The sequence below is a fragment of the Lacerta agilis genome, chromosome Z, assembly GCF_009819535.1.
Source record: "Lacerta agilis isolate rLacAgi1 chromosome Z, rLacAgi1.pri, whole genome shotgun sequence".
NCBI classification, from domain to species: Eukaryota; Metazoa; Chordata; class Lepidosauria; order Squamata; family Lacertidae; genus Lacerta; species Lacerta agilis.
The window spans coordinates 2,700,966-2,726,791 of NC_046331.1; the positions used below are offsets into that span (position 1 = coordinate 2,700,966).

The window sequence follows — 25,826 nt, forward strand, 5'->3', positions numbered from 1 at the left end:
ATCACCCATTCTTTGAAGGTGTTTTGAAACACATTCACTCTCATTCAGTCTGGCACAGTATAGAACTCTCATTAGAGTAATTTTGCTGCCAGCAGTATCTCTAATCACTCTCAGTGCAGTCCAAATCTCACTCGCTGTCTCAAGATCTCGTACATGAGATAATTGAGATTTCTCTAAACTCAAAATTATATTTAAAATTATATATAAGGAACTCCCAACAATTTCAAAATAATGCCACCATCTATCATTCCAATTTCAGGCCAAACAGCAAGTTCACTGAGGCCATAAAGGGGCCATTCCTGCTGGCAAAATTGCCTTACTTTTTGCTTGGTCAAGTTGCCCCCAGCCCTCCCGCCACAATGGGCCAATTATTTAGTGGAATTGCACCCACCCCTGCCGCCCACCCTGCACCCATCCATGCCCCTTCAGGGGGAAGTAGCCAACACCCACCCACCCACCCTGCACCCATCCCTGGGTGGTAGATCACTGCCTGTTTTTTAGATCACAGGCTACTTGAAGTCGGACATGCCTGCTGTGCCAGAACGCCTCACATATCACTGGCGACTAATCAAAGGCATCTCCCTTTTCCTCTTTTATTGAAGAGGAACAGGATATTTTAATGCTGTCATCACAGAGGTGTCTGTGGAGGGGATATATTCATGGAAAATGTTAGCTTTTTTCTGTTTCTTTTTCAAAAAAGCCAACCTGTTTGTTAAGTCTGGCACCAGAGGTCCTTCTCCTATTAATAGGCTTAATAACATGTAAGCTTTAAAAAATACTATTATTTATAAGCTGCCGTCACTGGGTTGCCCGGAGAGACATGTTTTAGACATTGAAATATCTATATATATTGCCCAGGATTTTAACTGTTTTTATATGTACTCTTTTTGTATTTTTACTCTTGCTACGATAATTGCTTTTGTTTCTGATGTTTTTGATATATATGGGAATCTAATCCATGTGTGCTACTTTGTCAACCTCTTTGTCAACAACGCCAGCGTGCTGTAGTAGTTAAGAGCAGTGGACTCGTAATCTGGTGAACTGGGTTTGCGTCCCCGCTCCTCCACATGCAGCTGTTGGGTGACCTTGGGCTAGTCACACTTCTCTGAAGTCTCTCAGCCTCACTCACCTCACAGAGGGTTTGTTGTGGGGAGGAAGGGAAAAGGAGAATGTTAGCCGCTTTGAGACTCCTTAGGATAGTGATAAAGAGGGATATCAAATCCGAACTCTTCTTCTTCTTCTCCTCTGGACCTGTTTCCCAGAAAGTAGCTGAGTCATGAGTCCATGATGCAGCAATTAACTTCTGCCAGTTCAATCTCAATGCCTGTTTCTTTTTTCCTTAATTTAATTTTCATATTTCTTCTTTAGGGACAACCATTCCATAGGTAAAGATGACATATCTAGCTTTCCCAACAAGAGATTTCTTCATATCTAAACACCCTTTGTCAAACTAAGGCTTAGACATGTGGGGCGTGGGGGTGCTTAGTGGTTATTACATAACAAACAACTTTGCAGATATGTAATTAGGTTCTGATATGAATGTAAAACATATTCTGGTGATCTTACAGATAGCAGGGAGTCTCTTAAAATGAGGCATACCAGATGGAATGAGGCCAGCTCTAATTTAGCAGTCCCATTGACACAAGCAAATCTTAAATCAGCCTCCAATGTTAACCCTGGTTCACAGTCAGCATATGTACCTTGTGTCTTAAGATTTAAGATTACAATTAAAGGAAAGTGATCACTTTCAGTACTTATAGCCTTCTTAAAACTTGGCACCAGATTTAATAGATTATGAGATATCATTATGTGGTTGATTGTTAATGCCCCCATGTCAGATGTGAATGTGAATTCACCATATTTATCTCCCTCAATGCCCCTCCTCCCGCATTCAATATCACCAAATCTGTTTACCATTTATAGATGAGACATTCACCAAAATGGTTATAAATCACTTAATCGTTGGGGCCCAGTCTGGCATCAATCAATCAATCAATCAATCAATCAATATTTATTATGGCAAACAGCCAGCATAGTCTGGCATTCAAGTCACCTTCCAAAATCACAGATGTTTCTGGGTACATATTTTGTACAAAAAATAATATTGCTGTTTTGTTCTTCTGTTTTCATATCTTAGCTCAATACATTCTGTTGCTTCATGTCTAATGCTATTTTTAGCCTCCTATTACACTGCATGAAATTTGTATCAGGGTGGACAATCTGGAAAACCGTTCCTCTTTTAAATTTCCTCCATCCTAAAAAATAAATAAACCATTCTACTAAAAAATCTGCCTTTGAAAACTATCGGGGGGGGGGGGGGGGGAACTAAGAGAACACTGCCACCAATTGGTCAATAATTTGAATTGCAGTTCTGAGGTTTAAAAACCCGCTCTTCTGGGGGTGGTCAAACTGCTGTTAGCAGCACCAAAATAACCTCCCCATGGTGCAGGCCTGGGCAGTATGTATGGAGGCTGTGGGCTTTCGATACAACAAGACCTTGGCCTTGCTGGTGTGGTCCAAAGGAAAGCAGAGTTTGGCACCAGCTTGGGCGCAGCAGTTGAAGGAAGGAGGCATGCAAGGCACCATCCAACTATCTTACAGATTTCACTCTAGATCTATGTAGAGTTTACTCCTTAGGCTTTTCTTCTCCCGAAGATATCCTGCAAGGCAGTGCAGGTTTAGGCTCAGAGTTTTCCTCCCTCTCCCATATGGGCTACCTTCCCAGGTTGATGAGCCCCATTTGCCCCTTACTTCCTCTACAGCACATGCAGAAACCGCTTTCTTGACAGTTGCACCCACTATTGGTCCCATCAACTCAACCCACCGGAGCCTGTCTTCGCATGCAGGGAAAGTCCGTAATTCACCAAGGGTTTGAGATCAAATGCACATGTAGAAATAGTAGGGAGCAACCTTCTAACCTTATTCCCTCCAGCCTTTATGGAGTGGCAGAGCCACTGCTGTTATCTGCTTGTCCACACAATGGTTTTAGGTTAAGCTGAGAGAATAGCAGCTGGGCCACGTTCACTAACTGAACATTGTGGTTGAGCAGTGTTATGGACCTGATCCTAATACAAAATGCTGCAGCACCTTTTCAGCCATGGTTCCAATTTTGTGGAATGCTCTCACCAGGGAAGCATACCTGGTACCACCGCTGTTTTAAGGCACCAGGCAAAACATTTCCTATTTACTCAGGCATATGGTTTTTAATTGGGAGGGTGGTGATATATGCCAGTGGCCTTAGTTGTACCCATCTTTTAAGCAGGATGTGTTGGACTTGTTGAAATTAAATACATTGTCAGATGATAGATACCCATTTGTGTGTTGCTGTTATTTTTAAAACATATTTTAAATATTTTACTGTGTAAGTCGCTTACGGGCACTTGAGTACAGAAGTGCAACTTAAAAACATAATAAACAAAGAAATAAAATAATTTGAAGAAATCTACGAAAGAGCAATTCTTGAAGAAAAAAAGCATAAAAGTTTATTGTATGCAAAAATCAAGAGAAGACACTCCATGGTATATGTACATTAATTTACAGGGGGGGGGAATAAAGAGGCAAGTAATTATTTACAAGATGTCCCTTTTGAGTACAAATACACACACACACACACACACTCCCAACGTGGATCTTTTTATTTACAAGCAGAAAAAGGCCCCAAACCAAACAAACCCTGAAGCAAAGCCAAATAGAACAAAAATTTAAGATGTTAAAAGGTGGAAATGGGGACTCAGGCATATTATAAGCTTCAGAGGAGAGAGGCATGTGTGAGGGTCTGTCTACGCATTATGAGGAATGCTGAGTGTAAGTTGCTTTTACCAAATGTCAGGGAGTGGTGGACGGGATGACGGTCAGCAGCAGCAACCATGTGTTCCTCATTATGTGTAATTAAAACCCCCCCAAGGCCCTTATTTGCTAAATACCTGGAGTTGTGGCCTTGAAGAAACCCCGTGCTTAACTTACTGAACGCAGGAACAGCTGTGAACATTCAGCACTGACTGGATATGCCAGGGGCCATTTTGCCCTCATTAATTTTGATGGAGGACAAAATAAAGAGCTGATGAGAGACTGGCAATTCTAGATTATACTTCAACAGCAAGGTAGCAAGGGGACCAGATTTCTGCACTGGACTCAAATGCAATTGTGAGGTGTAAAGGTCAGTTTTGACCAGGTGCAAGTTGATGCAATGTTCTACCTCATACTGATGAGTTTTTGAACCAGCCATGAACCGTGCTATAGGCCTTAAATGCTATTTACTCTGGCTATTAAACCAATCTGAGCAAAGCATCCTTCATACACTGCTTGAAAAGGCGCCTGTGGTAGCTGGGAGGAGCCATGTCACTGCCAGCCTTTAAAAAGAGGAAGCCAGCCCTATACAGTTTGTATGTCGATTGTCAGTAACTCATGCAGGAAAAGGCCCTTTTACTACAGCCAACTTCTGGCTTGGCTACTTTGTTCTTAAGACGCTTTTATGGGCAGAAACTAACCACAGGGCTTCCCCATGCCCAGCCTGAGATTTACTTCCCACAATGGCAACATCCTACCAAGGCTGATGTAGAGAGGAATGTGCAAGCAGCTCTTTGCACCCTGCTCTTCCCTTGCTATTCGTGCCCAGAGCTCACATTGTTGGGCTACAGCTCACTAGATCGCACTGCCGGTTCCAGTTTGTGGGACAATGCTGTTAGAACCTTGTTGAACTTCTCGTAGCGCTCACTCTGGCTGCTCTCGGCCCCTCGGCTGCCCCACAGGAGGCGCAGTTGGAACTCTGTGCTGAAGATCTCAAGCAGCTCTGGCTGAGGCTGGAAGCCTGCAATGAGAGAACAAGTGTGCTTGTTCAAAGAGAGAAACCACATGGGAATGCTTAAGGGTCTGGGGGCACAAATATTTCTTATTTTGACAACAATTCCATCTGGCTGGTACCCATATAAATATGGGGATTGTTGTTGTTTTGCACCCCATTTTGACACTTGTAGGGTGGAACTGCCTGGACCACTCTAACTCCAGCACCGACAGTGATGATCCAGGAGGACCCCAAACATTGCTACTCAAGGCAAAGGAGAAGATGCCACCATCCCCTGCTACATTCCACATGCAGAAGCCAAGTTGACAGGCAGATCAACCTTAGTTCAACATTGGCATCAGGATGCCTGAAGGCTGCAGGCTAGTTTAGGGAGTGCAAAGCAGGCCATGGGGCACACACTGCTCTGTCTTCCCAACATGCTCTTAGCTGAGCTTTGTTCCACATGGCCTTCCTTACCCTGCAGCTTCATCTCTGCGTTGGTGTGGTACAGTCCGCCATGATGAGCCACCATCCGTGCTGCTTCCAGGTGGGCCATGACTACCTCCACACCATTGTCCAAGTTTTCCCAGGGCTCGGGGTTTTCTGGAACTGCTGCGTCCCGTTCCAGAAGTGTGATGAGGGGCACTATGTGTGGGAAGGTAGTGTTGGACAGCGGGGGGCCTTCTGGAAGAAGAAAGCAAAAGGATTTATTTATATGAGGAGCTGAGATGTCACTGCATATCTTGCCCTGCATTCTTTCCTTTTGACTAGCTGCAGCCCTTCAAAAATACTCTGATTACAAGTTTGAGGTTCCTGGCCTGCCCTATACTAATCCCGCTATGCCCACCAACCCTTCCCTGGCAATATTAAAGAAACTGTACTGCATTAGTCAGACCTCACCTGGAGTGCTATGGCCAGTTCTGGGCACTGTGCTTAAAGAAAAATGTAAAAGTGGTTTAGAGGAGGATAGTGATAGATGGTCTAGATTCTAGAAGGCTGCTGCTCATCTCTCAAATGCAAATTCTTTGCTATGCGCACTGGACCACAGCATAGAATTAAAAGCAAACCTTCACTGGAGGTTTTTAGGCAGAGGTTGGCTGGCCATCTGCTATGGATCCTTTAGCTGAGATTTTTTTCATTGCAGGGGGTTGGAATAGGTGACCCTTGGGGTCCCTTCCAATTCTACAGTTCTATGAAATATTTGCTAATGCTCACAGAAGCAACACTAGACAGATAAATATACAAGGCTAGTTTCGAAACTTAAGCATTTCTTTCATTTTGCTGCCCAAGGCAAAAGATATGATGGCACTCTTCTCCAAGTGCATATATAGAAGCCAACTGGACTGGTAGTTGAATATTACTCCAGTACTGCTGAAAGGACTGTGCCTTCCAGGGGCAGGCTGCATTGCACTCCCAGCTCAGCCCACTCCCCGCCCCTTAGTAACTGCTGCCTGAGACAGCTGCCTCACTTTGCCTCATCATAGAGCCGGCCATGTCTGTTAAGTAACAAACGCAACATGTGAAACTGGATGATGCAGTAGAACAGCAGACGCTGCGTAACCTAACCGGGAGTGAAACCTGAGGGCAGGCTCACCAAGATGGGGGGGGGTTGGCTAGCTTACTTCCAAAGCTTACCTTTGCCTTCGTTCAGGCTTTTAAGGAAAGGCTTCAGCTTCTTCTCATAGAGAATAGCTCCTTCCGTGTGACGCTGGCGTAGAACCATCCAGGTCTGCTCCAGGCGTGAGATCTGAAAGCCAAGGGGAAAAGGGAAACATGAGGGGCACTGAAGCAGAGCTATTTATTTATTTATTTATTTAATTGGTATACCTCCTTTCACCCAAAGATCATGGGGCAAAGATACAAAAAGAGAACGCAAAACACACAGTGGGGGCTGCAGGTGAGCAACCTATGCCTGGAAGGGATACTGGATAAAACCTGGCCGGGCTTACAAAGCCCCTGTACTGAGAGAGTTTGCTGGGGTGATTTATGGTGATTTGGGGTGTCTCTCTGGTTTCCTTGGACTCCTTCTCATGGTTTCTCAAAGGGGCTTTGGATATCATCCGGTAATGCAAATAAACGTAACAGCTTGGAAACTCTACTTTTTTATTTCTTTGCACATCCACTGCAATGTCTGCCTGGGGCTCATGCTGAGCTTCCAGCATGCAGAGCCAAAACTGCACATCTGTCCTGCTTCAGTTCTTCAGGCCTGACTATGGAAGCACTCAAGAAGCCAGCGAGGGCGTCTTGCGCACCTGTTTAATGGAGCTTCTGGTCGTATCCAAAGCCCAAACTCCTTCTACGGGGGTGCTGGTATCCCAATTTGCTGATGGGTCTGCAGGGGATTCTAGAGATCAGCAAAAAATACAAGCTGTGGGTAGGGGGTGGGGCGGCAGTGGCCAAGAAAAAGGCCACTTGCTTGTGCTCACACAAGTACCTGGGTCATTTCAAGCGCATCCATCACAGCAGCAAAACTGAACATGTTGCCCATGGTACTCTTCAGCTCAGCAGCCAGCTGGATGGTCTTGTGAAGAAGGGAGACCCTCTCTTCCATGCTTCCTGTGCAGCCCAGAATATCCACAGCAATCATTATGGTCATGGTATGGAACCTAAGGAAGGAGAAGAGGGAAGGAAGGAAGTGAGGAAGCCAGCTGGAAGCAAAGAAGGGGGTGTAGAAGTGCTTCCAGATTTCTACTCCCCCAGCCAGCAACTTGGGGCGGCATTCAGAACCTTTGTGCAAGGGTTTCTATCTTCAAGAGCCTTAGGGGCTAGGTTTTTTTATTTAAAGCAAAAGCTCAGAGTGTCAGAATGCTAAACTCTGCACCCAGTTTCACATTTCCTGCCCTTTAATCTCCACAGTGCTGCCTAAAAGGCAGCAGCCCTTATCTCTGCAGGAAGGACAGACATTGCAGGGCTGTGCTTAGCAACGAGGGACCTGCCCACCCAGCCCAAAGCATCTCTTTTGTTTGCTTGCCCCTCAAACTCTACCTTTCCAACAAATCAAGCCGAAGTTGATGTCCGTGGGGCAGGGTGAGTAGCTCCATCCCTGAGCTCACTCCCATGAGCCTCTGCATCTCCTTGGTAACGCCCAGTATCCTAGCAACCTGCGACAAAGAGGGGAAAGTCGTTTAGATTTCTATCCTTGGATGCAGAAAGGAATCTTCACAACGCAAAGGACTGATGATGATGATGATGATGATATTTTTAGTTACTAAAAAAGTCACTGAAGAAACAATTGTTACTTGTTAGAATCTCTGCAACCACAAATCATTGTTCTTAACTGATGCTATTTCAGCTTTATACCCCACTTTTCTGCATTTTTGCACAAACTAAAAATAATTTTGTAAAAAAGCAGCAGCAGTGGGCCTAACGCAGAGCCTTGACCCTCCCTTTCACAATTCCTCACACCAGCTGTGTGGAGCATACTGAATGGCTTGGACAGTGTTGATTTTTCCCTTTCCCAGAGTCCTTCATGCCTGTATAAAGGGAAAGGACCCCTGACCATTAGGTCCAGTCGTGTCTGACTCTGGGGTTGCGGCGCTCATCTCGTGTTCCTGGCCAAGGGAGCCAGCGTACAGCTTCCGGGTCATGTGGCCAGCATGACAAAGCCGCTTCTGGCGAACCAGAGCAGCGCACGGAAACGCCGTTTACCTTCCCATCAGAGCAGTACCTATTTATCTCCTTGCACTTTGACGTGCTTTCGAACTGCGAGGTCATGCCTGTAAAACAGGCAATAATTAAACAGGTCACAGAGCTGGGTCTGTCCTCCTGCAGGTTCCCTCACTCTGGCAACTTCAGCTGCTGTGCAAAACATTTGGGGACAGGCTCAGCAAAGTTCTCTTGAGACAGGCTGTCGGCTTCAGCCTGGGAAGAACAGATAAGAGTCTGTTCCGGACCAGCCAAGGACAGGCTTACTCCTGGGACAATTTTGGTAGGTCTGCTTGCCAAGCAAGTGAATAAACACTTGGCGCTGACAAGAGAGACGGGCACCACAGTGCAAACACTTAAAGCCCAGAGAGCGCCGTCCTTTGTAATGAGACTTAAATTAACAGCCGTTAATTTTCTATGAACCTGTGATTGTATTACGGAGGGGCAGGGAGAATTGGGGCTCAGGGCACAAGTCCCTGGAGGCCCTTGGCATGGTGCTCTCTGGTGTGCCCTCTCATGTTAGTGCCCCAACCACCACCAGGCGACCCTCCTTCTATGCCAGGACCCCTTCCCAGCAGGATCATTCAGTGGAGGTAATCCTCCTATTGACTCCAGATGGGCCCAGGCATATCGTCACATCATATCAATGTGGAATATAAGACCAGTGACCAACCTACATGTGCTTTCTCCGAATGCGCAGGTCAGCCCAGAGCTGATCACCCAAACAGAATTCCTAGTGTCCAAAGGCAATAAGCCACTAGCACAGCTGGTACTAACTGGCCCTATTCTCAACGAGAGGCAGCCCAAAGAGGCCACCAGCAACCAAAAATCCCATACCAGGCAATCCACTTGGGTGATATGTTTGGCCAGAGTCTTGGCGTCCACTTCTGCTAGGAGTTCCTTGACCTTCTTGAGCACTGCCATTTCCAGGGGCTTATTTTCCAGAGGGATAAGGAGTGACTGGAAGATAGCTGGGTTGAAGGAGGAGGTCCTTTCCACAACAGGGACAACAAAGCCCACACTGTTCAGATCCAGCCTCTTCCTGGGCCCCACCTCCACATCAGAACCATTCAGAGCAAGCCCCCTCTGGCCCTCGTCTCCTTTTAGCCTCTCAACATAGCTCTTGGCTGGGATCTGTTTGCCCTCTGCAGTTGGCCTGTCCCACTGAACTGGGGAAGGAGGGTGGAGCTGGCAGTAATGTCCTGTGTCCGGATCACTATAGCTGCTGACCGAGGGAGAAGGAGAGGCCCTTGAGTAGCCATGGGAAGGGGTAGAGTGGGGGCTGTCGGACTGATCAGCCTTGCTACCATTTCCTTGGCACAGCTGTGGTTCACTGGAGCGTCTTATGACTGGGGATGACGGGGTTATGCCACTGCCAGCTTGGCCAGTCTGTGGTTTTAGCCGAGTAACTGCAAAGAGAGGTAGAGAAAGGGTTTTTTATTGTAAGAGTGGACACAGGCAGCAAAACAAATTTAGACTTTTTGTGATAAGCAAAGTGACTGAGAAAATGCATTGTGAAGTGTGGGATAATAAATACTCAACATAGCATGGTATAACCCCCCCACAATCAAATCAGAACGAACGCTCAATAGTTGACACCATATAACCTCCCTGCAAATTTTGTTCAGAAAAATTATCTATCATTTATTTGTATGCTGCCTTTCTAAAGTTAGAAATATGCTCAATGCAGTTTACAATGTAACTACAAACATAACAAAAAGTAGTCATAAACAATAAACAAAGCAACAGAAAGTACACAGCCAAACTGAACAATTCCCACATACTGTATTTTTCGTTCCATAAGACGCACCTGACCATAAGACACACCACGTTTTTTGAGGGGGAAAGCCCCCCCTTTTTGAGGATCAGTTCAAAGTTGTGCATCTTCTTTTGGAAGAAAAAAAAGGCCCATTTGCAAAAGGAGCAGCTCAAAGTTGTTGTTCTGCTGCTTTTGCAAAGCAAAAAAGACCCATTTGCAAAAGGAGCAGCTCAAAGCCCTTTCTACAGTTTCCAGACAGATAATCTAATCAGCCAGTCACATGCTGGGGAAACCAACAGCCTCCTCTGCTGAAAGGGAGCCAGCAACCTTATCTCTCTCCCATTCTCTTGCTGATCAGCTGTAAAGCAGCAGCCTATCAACACCCCCTTCTCTCTTTGTAAAAGAAAAAGCTCGATCTTCAGCTCCAGGGACCATGCATTCGCTCCATAAGACGCACAGACATTTCCCCTTACTTTTCAGGAGGGAAAAAGTGTGTCTTATGGAGTGAAAAATACGGTATATCTAAAGAACCAAAATAAAGATAAACAAAAATTAGCAGCAGCAGCAGCAACCTCTGCCAAAAAAGTCTCCTAAACAATTACGCATCCCATTTATGTAGGAGGACTTAATAAAAGATAATCTGGAAAGGACCAGAAAGTTTTGGGCTAAGGACCAGGACAAAAATGCTTTATAAACAGTAGGGAGAAGTTCTCACGTGCCATTGTGATTGCTCTTTATTATACGCTGAATATTTCTCTAACCCTCCCCATTTAATTTTTATCTGCTCTTTGAAAACCATCCCTACCTGTGCTGTAGGCTGCAGTTGCAGGGCTCTCAGAGATGGGGGACATTGAAGACTGGAGATCTTGGATTTGATCCACACTGACCGCACAATTCCGGATGATGTCTCGGTGATGTGGCAAGGAGACGCTAGGCAAAGGATAAAAGAAGGTGTTGGCACAAAATTCTCCCAAGAGGACCAAGCAGGGCCAGACTAAGGAGCCAGACCCATGGAATAAGTGGGCATCGTTGCTTTGAGTAAGGCAAGACGTGCAGCGGCCAGGGACTCTGCCTGTTTGTAGAAAAGCACAACGCCCACATCAAGTTGACCTGGTTTATCTTCCCTCAACCTTCCTCAGCTTGGTGTCCTCCAGACTACGGCAACAATTTCCCCTGACCACTGGCTCTGCTGGCTGGGGCTGATGGGAACGGAGCCACCAGACTAGCTACTCCAGGATAGAGGGAACAACAGCTCTGCATAAGGCAGACTGGTCATATAATCATTTATCCAGTTCAGTGGTTCTCAAGGGGCATGTCGTGTGCCACACAGGTGTGTCATGAGAAGGATGGCAAGTGTGGCAGGAAGATTCAAGGACAATCAAAGAAACATTTAAACATTTCAGTGTCGTATAGTATAGTCAGTGTTTTTCAATTTATGTTAAATTGATTGTTTTTATGTTTTTGCTGTGATTTTAATTAGTATTAGCCGCCCTGAGCCCGGTTTATTGGCTGGGAAGGGCGGGATATAAATAATAATAATAATAAATATTATTATTATTGCGTACCTTTGAGTACCCCTAGAAAAAAGCACTAAGTATAGCATGGTATAGTACAGTATTTCTTTGATTACAGAATATGGATAGATATCTTTTCAAAATGAGAGCAATTCTTCTACAGTTCTCCATGGCACATTGTTGTGAATAGGGATTTGACAAATATGAAAGATCAGAAAAGAGAAAGGCTTATGTGGGTTGACGAGGAGACGAGAGTCTGTTTTTCTCAAATTAGACCTAATATAAATGGGATTACCCAGCAAAAGCAAGCTCACACCTCTCACTGAGTTTGTAGAAATGCTTAAGGTACATATATAAGAGGCTTGTTTATAATTATATTTTGGGAATGATTCATGTTGCTATCTAGATGCATTGTTTCGTACTTTCTGGATGTCCTATGATCATACAGGACGTGGGTGGCGCTGTGGGTTAAACCACAGAGCCTAGGGCTTGCTGATCAGAAGGTCAGCGGTTTGAATCCCCACGACGGGGTGAGCTCCTGTTGCTCGGTCCCTGCTCCTGCCCACCTAGCAGTACAAAAGCACGTCAAAGTGCAAGTAGATAAATAGGTACCACTCCAGTGGGAAGGTAAGTGTCGTTTCCATGTGCTGCTCTGGTTCACCAGAAGCGGCTTAGTCATGCTGGCCACATGACCCGGAAGCTGTATGCCAGCTCCCTTGGCCAGTAACGCGAGATGAGCGCCGCAACCCCAGAGTCAGACACGACTGGACCTAATGGTCAGGGGTCCCTTCACCTTTTTATGATCATAGTATAATGTAGTTGTGTTCCATGTTATAAATCAAGCACTGCCAGGAGTTGTTTCTTTTTGTTTTCCTATGTATTTGTTATCAACAAAATAATTGGTGTGGTGCAAGCAAACTTTTATTCCGAAAGTGGGGCCCAGAGAAAAAAAGTTTGAGAACCACTGCTCTACCAGGAGCTTCCAATGCAGTACATAGGGGAGAAAGGTCCAAAATATTTGGGCCTTTATGGGTTAAAAACCCAGCACCAGGTACACCCAGGGCCGTCTTAAGTAAATACAGCGCCCTGGCGCGAAGATCCTTCCAGCGCCCCTCGCGCTCCACTGGGCAGGGCCAGGCACAGCGGGCAGCGCAGCGGGCGGGGACGCCGAACTTGCGCTCTGCTGGGCAGGGCCAGGTGCGGTGGGCAGCCGGAGGGGCGGGTGGGGACGCTGCCAGCTGTGCTCCGCCTCCGCCTGCTCGGCCAAAGCAGCGGCGCAGCACTGCTATCCAGGGAGCCCTGGCTGCAGTGCCGATGGGAGGCTCGCTGACGGCGGCCTCCCCGCGTCCGCAGCCTGAGAACAGATGGGCGAGAGCGGCACTGCCAGTGGGCGCAGGCCCCTTCCTCAGGCTGTGGCGCCTTGCACCAGTAGCCTCAATGGCTAAGACGTCCCTGGGTACACCTCTGTGGAATACTGGTGCATTGTAGTCACGTGCTCTTTAGGGGCAGGGCCAGCCCAAGGCATTTTTCCTCAATAGGAACCATTTCAGTTTATGGCCCAGGCAATGTGGGCCTGCGTACTTGATGGGATTTGCAATTGCGAAATCTCTTGCTGTTTTATATTTCTGTACTTGCAGTTCAAGCTCACTGCCTGCCATCTTTGTGGAAATGAAATTATATTCATTTAGACTGGTAATTTGTTGGTTCTTCCCAATTCCCAGAAGTGAGAAAAGCAATAATGGCATTTCTTAAGTAACTGTGTCTGTTGCAATAACCTCAATTCCATGCAGTTGTCTCCAGAAAAGAACCCTGAAGTTGTATGTCTATAGTAAATGTAAAGGTACCCCTGACCATTAGGTCCAGTCGCGGACGACTGTGGGGTTGTGGCGCTCATCTCACTCTATAGGCCGATTTTGTCTGCAGACAGCTTCCAGGTCATGCGACAAGCATGACTAAGCCACTTCTGGCGAACCAGAGCATTGCACGGAAACGCCGTTTACCTTCCCACCAGAGCGGTACCTATTTATCTACTTGCACCGACCTTCTGATCTGCAAGCCCCAGGCTCTGTGGTTTAGATCACAGTGCCACCCTGTATGTCTCTGAGCAGGTGTTAAAGGATACAAGCTCATGATCACTGTCTCCCTTGGAACCAGAGGGTTGTGGCTAACTAAGTTCTACTCAGAACAGACCAATTAAAACTATTGGGCCTAAGTTACCCACGTGCATCATTTTCTACATCTCTCCTCTGAGCCGGACTGAGGTTGAATGCAACCCAGAGCAGAGAAGAGAATGGCAACTAGAGGGGCTGAGAGAAATAGGCACAGCCGCTAAGACAACCAGAGGCAATCCACCACTCAGAGTGGAGCAGATCCACGGTAGAAATTGCACAAGTGCAAGGGTGGTTCTATAACACTCATAGCTGGTCTCCCTTAACCAGTAGCGACACAGAAAGCTGGATGCGCAAGGGGACTCTGCAACAACCTGTTGGTGCATGCAGTGCTTTTGGTCAGGGTGCCATCCAGCCAACCACACCCTCTTACAGGATGCTCCATTCCATTTCCTCTCCCACTGGCTTTCTGCCTACCCTGCCCTGCAACAGTTAGCATTCCATGCCTCTTGAACTTGCTCAGACCTCACTGATCTGTGTTTGGCAGTCCCCTCCCTAGGAATCGCTCTGCCACCTCATTTTGTCTGTCTGTAAAGTGGGTGGCGCTGTGCTCTAAACCACAGAGCCTAGGGCTTGCTGATCAGAAGGTCGGTGGTTCGAATCCCCACGACGGGGTGAGCTCCCGTTGCTCGGTCCCAGCTCCTGCCCACCTAGCAGTTCGAAAGCACGTGAAGTGCAAGTAGATAAATAGGTACCGCTCCAGCGGGAAGGTCAACGGCATTTCTGCGCGTTGCTCTGGTTCACCAGAAGCAGCTTAGTCCTGCTGGCCACATGACCCGGAAGATGTACGCTGGCTCCCTCAGCCAATAAAGCGAGATGAGCGCTGCAACCCCAGAGTCGTCCATGACTGGACCTAACTAACGGTCAGGGATCCCTTTACCTAAATCTTGGGAGTTCCCCCAAGCATGCTGATGCTGCCTCCTTGTATGTGGACAGTGCCATTTTGGCTATACGCAGACTGGCTCTTGCGGAAAACAAGTTTGCCATTGTACAGGCTTACCTGGTTGGGCACCCATCACCCCTTGTGATCTTGTCAGCCGTCAACCCGTCCGTCATGGTAATGCTCCTCCGCTTGATGTGCCCCCCTTTCTGGCCGGAGTGGCTGTGCGAGCCGCTGTGCTTCCCGTTGGCAAGTCCATAGCTGGCCTCCAAGTAGCGCAACGGAAAAGTGCGGTTGATGGGGCAGTAGAAGATGGCACCGCTCTGCTCAGAGATGGGCTTGCGGTTACCCACATAGAAGCGCACCAAGGCTGGCACATTGTCAAAGCTCTCCTGCTCGAAGAGGTACTGGATGTGGGTGCGGCCTTCGTTGGACTTCACCATCACCTTGTTGATCTTGAAGTGGAGGGGCTCATTCCGCCAACGGCACGTCAGCACATAATCCCCAAGGCTGGTGAGTGAGTCTCGTATCAGGAAGTCCCCGTTTCTCTGAATCAGGCTCTCAGACACCTGAAAGGCCAGATGGAAGGTTTGTTTAAGCAAATTTGTAATGCCCTGAAAGAAAGTGAGAGGCCCTTTGTTTGCTCAGATGAATGGCTTTTTTAAAAAAACAACAACAACAACAGCTTCTCGTCTTGGAAAGAGATCAGGATTCCCATCTGAAGGTGAGTTGGGAAGAACTGCGTCTCTGATCATGTGCAGAGAACACTGTCCTCTCACCACTAACTAAAGTTCAGGAACACAGATTCCTAGGGTACCGTGTTTGGGCTAATGATGGCTCCTTGGTCTCAAAAGGTTGAGGACTATTGGGCTAAAGGGTGGAGAAGCTTTAGCCTTTGGGGCAGGGGTGAGGGATTCCCCAATGGCATGATCATTCTCGTGTATCCCATATCAGTCCCATCTATTTGGAGTGCTGCCCTCTTCCAAACACAGTTAGACTGTTAACTGAAAGTCCTATCTTTTTACAGCAAGTGCCTCAGATCAGTGGTGCTAAACCTGAAGAACAACGAAAGCAGTCTTGTTTCCTATAATTGGCTGTTTATTTAATCTCTCTTGGATTCGTATCCTGTCCAGTCTCAGAGACAGGATCCTAATTTTCCCTGCTGGAGAGTGAGCACACAGGTGTCCTCTACCTGTAGGGTGGGCATTGCCATTGCTCCCAATAATTCCTGCAGTGCTGTGGTTGCTCTGTGGGCAACAGCACATCTTTGGCATCTGGTTTACAGCCTTTTCCACTCTAAGAGTGTGATATCTCCCCACAAATGTTTGGGACAAGGGAACTTGCGACCCTCCAAATATTGGGACTACAACTCCCATTGTCCCTGATTGAGCTGATGGGAGATGTATGCCAACAACTACTGGAAGGCCACAGGTTCTCCTCCCCTGAGCTAGTTCTCGGGATGTTTTGCATCAAGCAGAGGGATTTGAGTAAATGGCCTACCACATCCACCCCTATGACTCCACGAGTCACAGCCATAGCAACAACCCTGCTCTGGAGGCAGTGGAGGCCAGGTTCCCACAGGTCGGTAGGAACAAGGCACTCCTGCCAAAGGGTGAATCCTGCTTGCGAACGAAGCAAGGGAGGGACACAAGTGCAGTTGGGGAATCCCATGTATAAAGGAAGGACCTTTGTGACACTCCTGCTCCAAACCAAGGAGGATGAGGAGACCCAGGCAGCCATGATAGAATCCAGCTAAAGTCAACAGGGCTCATAGATCACCCCACACCCTTCTTCACTGTTGCACAGGCACAGCCCACAGACACACAGGGCTTCCTCTAGCCAGAGATCTTCCAGCTGCCCCTCACCTCTCGGGGGATACGCCCATGATACCAGGCGTGGCTGCGCAGGTCTGTGCTGCTGAGTTTGAGCTCCTCTTCCAACTCTTTGTGGAGCTTCTCTGGTGATGAGTCAAGGATATATTTCTCCTTGGAGAACTGGGGGGAGGGGGAGGAGAGAGAGAGAGAGAGAGACTGAGACTTAAATGAGGTGCCACCAAGTCAGGCATCAGTGGTGGACACAACCAGTATGCCAGAGCCAAGCTGTACCAGGTGTTATCCTGACACTGGGTGGTAGGTAATAAAATCAATGACAACAATAATAAAAAATTCAGAATACAGTGGACACTTGGGGTTGCGAACGTGAACCCTGCGGGAGGCAAGTTCGCAAGCCGCAACACCGTGTCTGCGCATGTGCAGGTCGCGATTCGGCATTTCTGCGCATGCGCCGAACCCGGAAGTAACCCGTTCTGGTACTTCTGGGTTCGGCGCAGAGAGCAACTTGAAAAGACGTAACCCACAGCGTTCTCAACCTGAGGTACCCTGTTTCTCCTAAAATAAGACATAGCCATAAAATAAGCCATAGAAGGATTTCTATGCATTTGCGATATATAAGCCGTTCCCCAAAAATAAGCCATACCCCGAAAATAAGCCATAGTGACGCGGCACCTCCCATTAAAACAGCCTGGAGAGGCGTGGCTATGCAGCGTACCGATGCGACGCGGTTAAAATAAGACATCCCCTGAAAATAAGCCATACTGTGTTTTGTTGAGCGAAAAAAAATATAAGACGGTGTCTTATTTTAGAAGAAACACGGGTATGACTGTACTACAATATCCAAAGAAAGGCAATTTTACTGAAACGGACATATCTGAACCATTTCAATTCTGATAGTCTTGAAATGCACGAGTGGACAAGTAGTTTTTAAGCAAGCACTCAAAGCATAGAACAGAGGAGAGGCTGTTCCACATGATGGGTGTCACTACCAAAAAGGCCCTCTTCTCTTCTTCTGAGTAGTGGAAAGAGGGAACCTTGATGGCTGAGGCACCACTGGGACACTGACTCTCTTTCTGCACCCTTTAATCAGCTGCTTCATCTGCCAAACGATCTAATATCTGAACGGTCCCCTGAATCTCTAATCAGTGTTGCTTATACGTGAGAGGAGAACAGTAGAGGCAAGAAAGCAATTCATCCAATTGCCCAGGAGACGAAGTCATAGTCCTGCCCACCCCCACACGCCCACTCAAAAATAAAATTTAAAACTTTGACAAATGTTGTAAAAATGAATTGGAATTCCACAAGAATTTACCTCTCCCATAACACCAGAAATCGTGGACATCCAATGAAGCTAAAAGTTGGAATATTTAGGAAAGCGCTTTTTTCATGCAGCGCAGAGTCAAACTAGGGAACTCGCTCCCCCAGGAGGCAATGGTGGCCATCAACTTGGATGGCATTAAATGAGAACTGGACAAATCCACGGAGGGCAGCGCTATCAATCAATGACTAACAGCCATGATTGCTGTGCTCTGACTCCATAGTCGGAGGCAGCAATGCTTCTGAATCCCAGTTACTGTAAACGAGGGGAGAGGTCCTGCCTGTGCATCTGGTTGGCCACTGTGAGAACACAATGCTGGGCCTGATGGGCCATTAGCCTGATCCTGCAGGCCTCTGCCCATGTTCTTCTGTATCTCTCATATATATGGTAAGGGTAGGGAAAGCAGCTGTAATGTAGGCCCTTACTTACAATGTTTATGACTACCAATTTTGGAATGGTTTCCAAGCTCCATGGAGTGCTTGTAATAATCTGCCCAAGGGAATGATTTTTAAAAAATGAATAAAACGTGGAAGCAAAATGAAGGGCCGAAGCTTGCCTGAAGGAGGGGTGGTGATCCAGGATGGCTGCTGGCAAAGGCTCTTTACCGGCAGGAGTCCTGCCCCTGGTTAACCAGCCACCAGGAGCAATGCCTCAGTCACTCACACGTGGCTGCTGGCATTGCCACTGGCTGGGAACCAGGCCAAGTGTAAACAGACTCTTCAGCTAACATGAGCTGTGAAGTGGTTTCTGCTGTGAAAGGCCTGTCTGCAGAGAAGAGTCAGTTGACAGATCAGCTTGGCTAGCCAACTCTGAGGCGATGCACCTTGACTGGTGTGCTTGAGTGCACAAAGGACCCAGTGGTGGACTTAGGTAATTTTAGACTTATTCAGGGACGGGGAGCACCTTCTTTAGAGGGAGATGTGTATTATTTCGCAGCCTGCTGCATTTCTCTACTCATCCCCCTCCAGTTCTGCTGATTGTGACCCTAGCCTCTGCCCCAAAGTCAGTCCCTGCTTGCACTACTGATGGGGGGGGGGGACCAGGAACCTCAGGCATGCCTCTTCCCTTCCCCTCGCCTTACTCATTGTACCAAGAGGGACATTTGCATTAAGCTACCCTTTGGGGAAATAATCTTCCTTCTGCCTCTCCCATCACAGCAACCAAACATACAGTGCCTGTGACATTAGGTTATTTCAGTCTGCCTGAAGATTTTCAGCAGGTTAGGGAATTGGTGATGCAAGCTCAACAAAAGTCATTCATTTGGGGTGGCAGGGAGGGTTGGAAACAAAGATCTCATCAGCGGAAGGGGCTCAGGTGGCTTCTGCCCTGTTCAACCAAGCGGCAGGTGGTTCCTTCCCTGATCTCTCTCATTAGGCAACTCAGTTCAGCCAAGTCACTACCACCACTTGTAAAGAAACCACGCTGGTTTTGCAACACTAGGAGAGTGGGGCGACTTAAGATGCCTTTGGTTCGAATTAATGGGAAGCAGAAGCCTGTTCTATACCTCTCCCATAAGTAACACCCATTTAGACATGCCTAAAGCAAGAGTGGCCTCTTATTAGGATAAATGAAAACACTGTGAGCAGGTTTTTGAGCAAAGGTCTTCTTCAGGCTGGGTTGTTAAGCAATAAAATGGGGCACAGGATGTGAGAAAAAGACATTGCTCCAGTCTGCAGTCAGTAAGATGAAGTGCAGGAAGGTGTTGACTTAGCATTGAATTCAGTGGGACTTACTTCTGAGTAGACATGGTTGGAATTGCAGGCGAAAGGTTGCTTGTATCCACCATTAGCCACATTCTGAGCAGACCCATGAACTCAATGGGCATGACTAACCTAGGTATATTAATCCCAATGGGCATGATCAACAGTATTATTAACAATGAATGCCTCATTTATGCACCAACTATTGTATTAAGGTAGCAGAATACCACATGGCCATTATCTGTATGCCAGTTAGATAAAACTCTGTTTTATCTCCATTTCCCCTCAAATATGTGGCTGTGTGAATATTTCAGCTGCCTCTAGGACAGGCATGGCCAAACTTGGCCCTCCAGCTGTTTTGGACTACAATTCCCATCATCCCTGACCACTGGTCCTGTTAGATCGGGATTGTGGGAGCTGTAGTCCCTAAACATCTGGAGGGTGAGTTTGGGGGTGCCTGCTCTAGGACATCTGGAAAGAGGAGATACTATTAAGATAGTACTACCAATTCTTTTCACGGAAAATGTCCTCAACATTTACCAAAGGGCTCCTGCTTGCAACGTGCTTTAAAGATAGAAGATTAAGGCTAAAGACAGTGGCTTTATCAATGGCAAAAGGAAAAAGAATTTGTGGCTGAGTTTAAGCCAGCTCCTAACCACACTTTGTTTCCAGATCATGCCCTCAACATTGCCTCCAATGGGAAAGATCTGATATTCAGTGGGGGATCATCTCCTACCTGCCACGCCCACCAAGGCCCTTTTCCTGGTGGACCTGAACATTGACAACGAAATGGCCAACATCCCTCCCTACCCTCAGTCTGGCCCCGTTCTTAATTTTCAAGGAAACTTATACCTTCCATACAGAACTGACTGGATCCGAACTTTGTTGAGTGAAATATACTTGGAGTCAAGTGTGAATTTCATGCTCTTTATTCAGCTCATAGTAGCAGTGAATGAATCTTTCCCCAAAACGCCTGCTATATATACATTATTTACACAATGGGCCCCACGTGATTGGCCCACAGGAATAGCCCAGAATTAGCCAATCAGGTTGCTGATTCACTTCCACCTGGAGCTGGATTGGGTGGCTCCTGCAGACCAATCAGACTGCTGCATTCTGGATCCTATTGTTCTAGGATTCAGTTCAGTACATAACAGTGAACCAGCCCTGGAATTTCTGCAAGGCTCTGTCCCAAATCACTCCAGCGCAGATGGGATTAAGGTGCCAGGCCTGAACTAATCGTGCCTGATCTAGCCTACCTATTAGTTTTCCTTGTTCTTTGCCCTCCAAATCCTTAGCTCCCTGTAGGGATTTAATGACAGCTTCTCTCTCTCTCTCTCTCTCTCTCTCTCTCTCTCTCTCTCTCTCTCTGTGTGTGTGTTAGCAAGGTTGCCACTTCCCAGCACAGATAAACTAATACGACTGTGTCAAGGATTCTACAGTGTGTGTGTGTGTGTGTGTGTGAGAGAGAGAGAGAGAGAGAGAGAGAGAGAGAGAGAGAGAGAGAGTGTGTGTGTGTGAGAGAGAGAGAGAGAGAGAGAGAGTGTGTGAGAGAGAGAGAGAGAGAGAGAGAGAGAGAACAATAACCAACAAGAAGCAGCTGGCAAATCAGAACTGAAATAATGCGCTAGTAGGAAATTGCTAGTCCTTCCACACACCCCTCCCCACCCATGCAGTCCCAAAATATTTCTGACAGATTGTGCAGAGAGGCATAAACAAACCCCACAAAGGGTTAGCCCCGCTGCATGTCATGCCGGCTGGTTTAATGAATAATAATGACAGATTTAAAAAAGGGAATCTTCTGCATAAAGATGAGCTTTCCGCTAATGCCCCATTTCGCTAATGCCCTCATGCACCTGAGCCTTAAACATACAATCCCACCCTCCCCATTTCCCCTTCTCTCCTCCCCATCGCTTGTTTCCTCTCCCTGGGGGAGAGGCGAGGCAATGATGTAATGTCTCAGCGCTGCTGAATCAGGGACTCTGGTGGGTAAGAAGTAGCAGGGTGATGCTCTGGGCAGGTGTGGCAGAATGAAGGAGAAGCTTATTGGCAGAGCCCCTCCTTTGCATGCAGAAGGCCCCAGGTTCCATCACCAGCATCTCCAGGAAGGGCTGGGAGGGAGCCCTGCCTGAAACCTTGGAAGGTAGCTGCTAGTCTGTGTGGACAATACTGAGTGAGCGGGATCAACGGGTCTCCCTCAGTATAAGGCAGCTTCCCATGTCTTTTGCAGATATGTTTTCAGGTCTTTTCTAACAACTTCCAGATGCTAGGATCCCTGTATTAAGAATGCTGGACTAGGTGAGACCTTGACTCAGCAGCAGATTTTTTCTGCACTTAAATGCAAGGATCACTAAAACTGGACAGCCTTTTGCTTTGTTGAATTTAAGACAGACTGACACCTGGGATTCTGGGGTTAAAAAGAAGTAAATGACGCTGGGCTAAAATGAAAATAAAGTAGCCACATACCTTACAAGGTTGATTGGTTTGTTGTTGCTTAATTGATTTTCTATGCTACCGTATCACAAAGTGCTTTTGCCAGCTTTCAGAAATAGCATCCAGAACACATTAAAACACTCAATAAAACCAGTGCATGACAGAGAGTCAAAAGTGTTAAGAGCAGTTATGAAAACCTAAGCACAATTTTGTATAGCAGCTAACCCTAAAAATCCAGTCTTAAAAATATTAATAATGAATAGTGAAGAGACACTCGTAAGAGCTCCTCCAGTGGCTCTCGGTGGGAATCAAAGAATTATAGATCTGTAGAGTTGGAAGGGACCCCCAAGGGTCATCTAGTCCAACCCCCTGCAATGCAAAAATCTCAACTAGATCATACATGACAGATGGCCATCCAACCTCTGCTTTAAAACCTCCAAGGAAGGGGAGACCACCACCTCTGAACAGCTGCCGAACAGCTCTTACCACCAGAAAGCCCTTCCTGATGTTTAATCTCCTTTCTTGTAACTTGAATCCATTGGTTCGGGTCCTGCCCTCAGGAGCAGGAGAAGACAAGCTTGCTCTATCCTCCAAGTGACGGCCCTTTAGATATTTAAAGATGGATATCATATCTCCTCCCCTCTTTTCCAAGCTAAAAAATACTCAACTCCCTCCACTGTTCCTTGTGAGGCTTGATTTCCAGACCTTTGACAGTCCTGGTCACCTTCCTCTGTACACCTTCCAGCTTGTCAATAACCTTCTTAAGTTGTGGTGCCCAGAACTAGAGACAGAACTGGACACAGATCTATCGTGATGTGTAGCTGGTGATATATCATGGTGCATTGCCTAGCCCTACTTTTCACGTGTACAGCTAATAAGCCAGGTGTCCCCAAACATATTTGTGCAGCTGGAAGGGTACTCTGTAATAGGTTTGGGTCTGGCAGCCTCTCCACTGAGCTAAATTCTCAGGGACTCTAAAGCAACCCCCCCCCCCAGGTTTTAAGTGGTAAGAGAGCTTAACAGAATGGGGTGGGGATTTGCCTCAGAGATGCATCCTTAAAATCAGAACCGGGTACTGGGGCCTCTGCAAGGTGCACATAACTCTGGCTCATTGCTCACCCTTCACCCCCTCCCACCCCAATGTCCTCCAGTGTGCTTGAACCCTTATTAAAAAATAAATGGTAACCCCAGGTCCCGCTCTCTTCCCCTTCGGCACTCCCAGGGGGGTGTCTAGGCCAGAGCAGATGCTGTCACCATGGCAACCCCCATGGTGACCATGGGCCACTGATGCTGTCACCATGGAGACTGCCGCTACTGCAGCCCCATATTTCCTCTACTACAACTTCCTCCCCTGGAACAAACACTCCAAAGGAAGGTGGAGCCCTTCAAGGCTAACTTTTCTCTGTGGGTATGAGAACGGGGGCGGGTGGGAGAGAGGAATCATTTTGGGCCTAGATTGTCCAGACCTACCCATCCAGGCAGAATTGGGGAGAGGATGGAGTTTTGTGTAGGGAGAGGAGACGAGATGAGAAGAGGGCAACAAGTAACATACAGCCTTTGCCAACCTGGTGCCTTCTCCAGATGTTTTGGGCCACAAAACCTACACTGGCTGGGGCTGATGGTTGTTGATACTTGAAAACATCTGGAGGGCTCGAGTCAAATTCTGCCCTATAGAATTTTGCAAATGAAAACAGTGTACTCTGATAAAGGGATCAGGGTTTGAGCCCCACATTGTGTTACACATGGATGAATGGTTTTCTTTGCCACACTGCAGCTGTCTGCCTGACACTAGATCTAAGAGCAAAGAGGATGTGTTTGCTTTTGGTTCAATATATTCAGCAGGGTGGTGGTGGAGGAGAGACGTAGTTGCCCTGTATTGCATTATCAATATTTCACAATAAACCAAAATGGTAGGTGCTACACCTGCCTTTAGTGATCGTGGGCATGCATTTACCATACTGAATAGTGACGGGTTGTAAGAAGCATGTGTGTCTCTCTGACCAAGCCAGATTTGACTTCTAAAAATCATTGGGGGTGGAGGGATTGATCTCTGGAACCTGGAAAAAAAAAATGACGACTCTGTGGCCATTTGTCCCAGTCAGATTTGAACAAGGCAACTCAAAAAAAAAGGCACAACAGGGGGGTGCTGATTTATCAGACATCTAGACTGCCAGAGTGCATGTTATTCCATTTGCGCCCCCCACTCCTCTCATTCAGCTCAGCTGTCTCTCTGGATTTTTTTCTTGCCTGCTCTATTCCCTGCTACCACTCCTCCCCTCCGCCTCACTGATGGACCTCCTGCAGAGAATAATAAGGGAGTCTGGAGGGCAACTGCCACTGAGGGCAAGGCAGGGAACAGGATGACCTTGGCGTAGTAAAGGCCAAGAAGAGAAGAAAAGCGAAGGAGGGAGGGAGGGATGAACGGAGTCCGGGGACACCAGCAGCGGAATATCTCTGAGCTAGTTAGCTTTTCTAGTAGGGCAGTTTCCTGTACAGTTTGGTACGACTGGTCCATAGACGCTCCTGACAGGTCCCTCCAGTGTCAGGTTAAGATACTTCTAGCTGCTGACAGTGAGTGACATGAATTCCTTGTTGTGTGGGTGCTCATTACTGTCTTGGAAGATATTTAGTAGAGTCAGTTCTGGAACTGTTTCTATTACCTGTCTGGTTATTTTGCAGGTTTCTTGTACGTAATATTGATATACACAAGCCAACAAGACAATGACATATTCCAACCCCCAAACACAAAAAATCAAAACACACTACAACAATCAAGTGCAACCAACCATGCCTTGGGCTCTCTTGGATTCTTGCTCCACCAGCAAAAATAAGGTATCTATCCACATGTCACTGACACAAAAACTCCACTCATATACTATGTAAAGAATTAAAGTTGACTGCCCCCCCCCCCCATCTTTCTTTCTTTCTGGTTCAAAAGCCTGAAGTTCTCAGAAACACAGACTCTCTGCCAGCTGTGGAACATTGTGGCATGGGTGTGGAACATGCCTATGCCATCTCTTCTGAAATTTAATTACAGGTAGGTAGCTGTGTTGGTCTGCCATTGTTGAAACAAAATTTTAAAAAAAATCCTTCTAGTAGCACCATGCATACGAAAGCTCGTACCAATAACAAACTTAGTTGGTCTCTAAGGATTTTTAAAATTTATGTTGTTTCTTCTGAAATTTGTAAGTAATGGTAACACACAGGTCATGAGGGGAAGATTCTTACAATGGGCCAAACAACCACTCAGGATTTGAAAGCATGGAGTTTTATTTCATGATATGGCCTGTGCTTGTTTAAGAGCTCTGTGCATCTGGTACGCGTTAAAGAAGGTCTGTAACAGGCAGGGAGAAGAGTCACACACCTGTGGGAGGTGTGGTGGGAGCTCAACCTGGCCCATAGTCTTATTCTCTGTGTGATGAGGAATAAACAAGTGCTTCCTCCTCTCATTCAGCCAGGGTTCAAGAGAGGTCCAGGGAGCTGGAGTGGCACGATGAAGAGGCCAGAGTCGTCTTTTGGAATGTGCCAGTGAAGAAAGGCAAAGGGCTTTACATCTTCTTTTTGAACCTGCTAGGGGTGGGGTGGGAAGTGCTGGGGAGGCCTAGAAGCAAGGCAGTTTGGCTACGGCAGCTGCTTTATACAATGTTGAACACTCAAGGTCCAAGAGAAAATTGGGTGGGGGGGGGGGAGGCACCAAACAGCCATGGGTGGGGAAGACAGATATGAGTGAATGTCCTTGGAATGTACTCCTTACTTAAATGCCTTTTTTCTTATTTGCATATAAATAAATGCTGACA

At 47.0% G+C, this 25,826-nt stretch overlaps 1 protein-coding gene across 3 annotated transcripts in view; it reads right to left on the reverse strand.

Moving 5' to 3' along the window:
• Window positions 1–3,456: 3,456 nt before the first annotated feature.
• SH2D3C (SH2 domain containing 3C) overlaps window positions 3,457–25,826 on the reverse strand; it is a 68,684-nt gene continuing 46,314 nt past the window's right edge. For all 3 annotated transcript variants that reach the window (XM_033137484.1, XM_033137486.1, XM_033137485.1), the window contains 9 exons: window positions 16,612–16,740; window positions 14,867–15,315; window positions 10,990–11,114; window positions 9,263–9,834; window positions 7,766–7,881; window positions 7,215–7,386; window positions 6,416–6,527; window positions 5,258–5,464; window positions 3,457–4,807 (listed from right to left, as the gene is read on the reverse strand). In XM_033137484.1, the coding sequence (XP_032993375.1) occupies window positions 4,632–4,807; window positions 5,258–5,464; window positions 6,416–6,527; window positions 7,215–7,386; window positions 7,766–7,881; window positions 9,263–9,834; window positions 10,990–11,114; window positions 14,867–15,315; window positions 16,612–16,740 (2,058 nt within the window). In that variant the 3' untranslated portion in view covers window positions 3,457–4,631. The remainder of the gene's footprint in view (window positions 4,808–5,257; window positions 5,465–6,415; window positions 6,528–7,214; window positions 7,387–7,765; window positions 7,882–9,262; window positions 9,835–10,989; window positions 11,115–14,866; window positions 15,316–16,611; window positions 16,741–25,826) is intronic.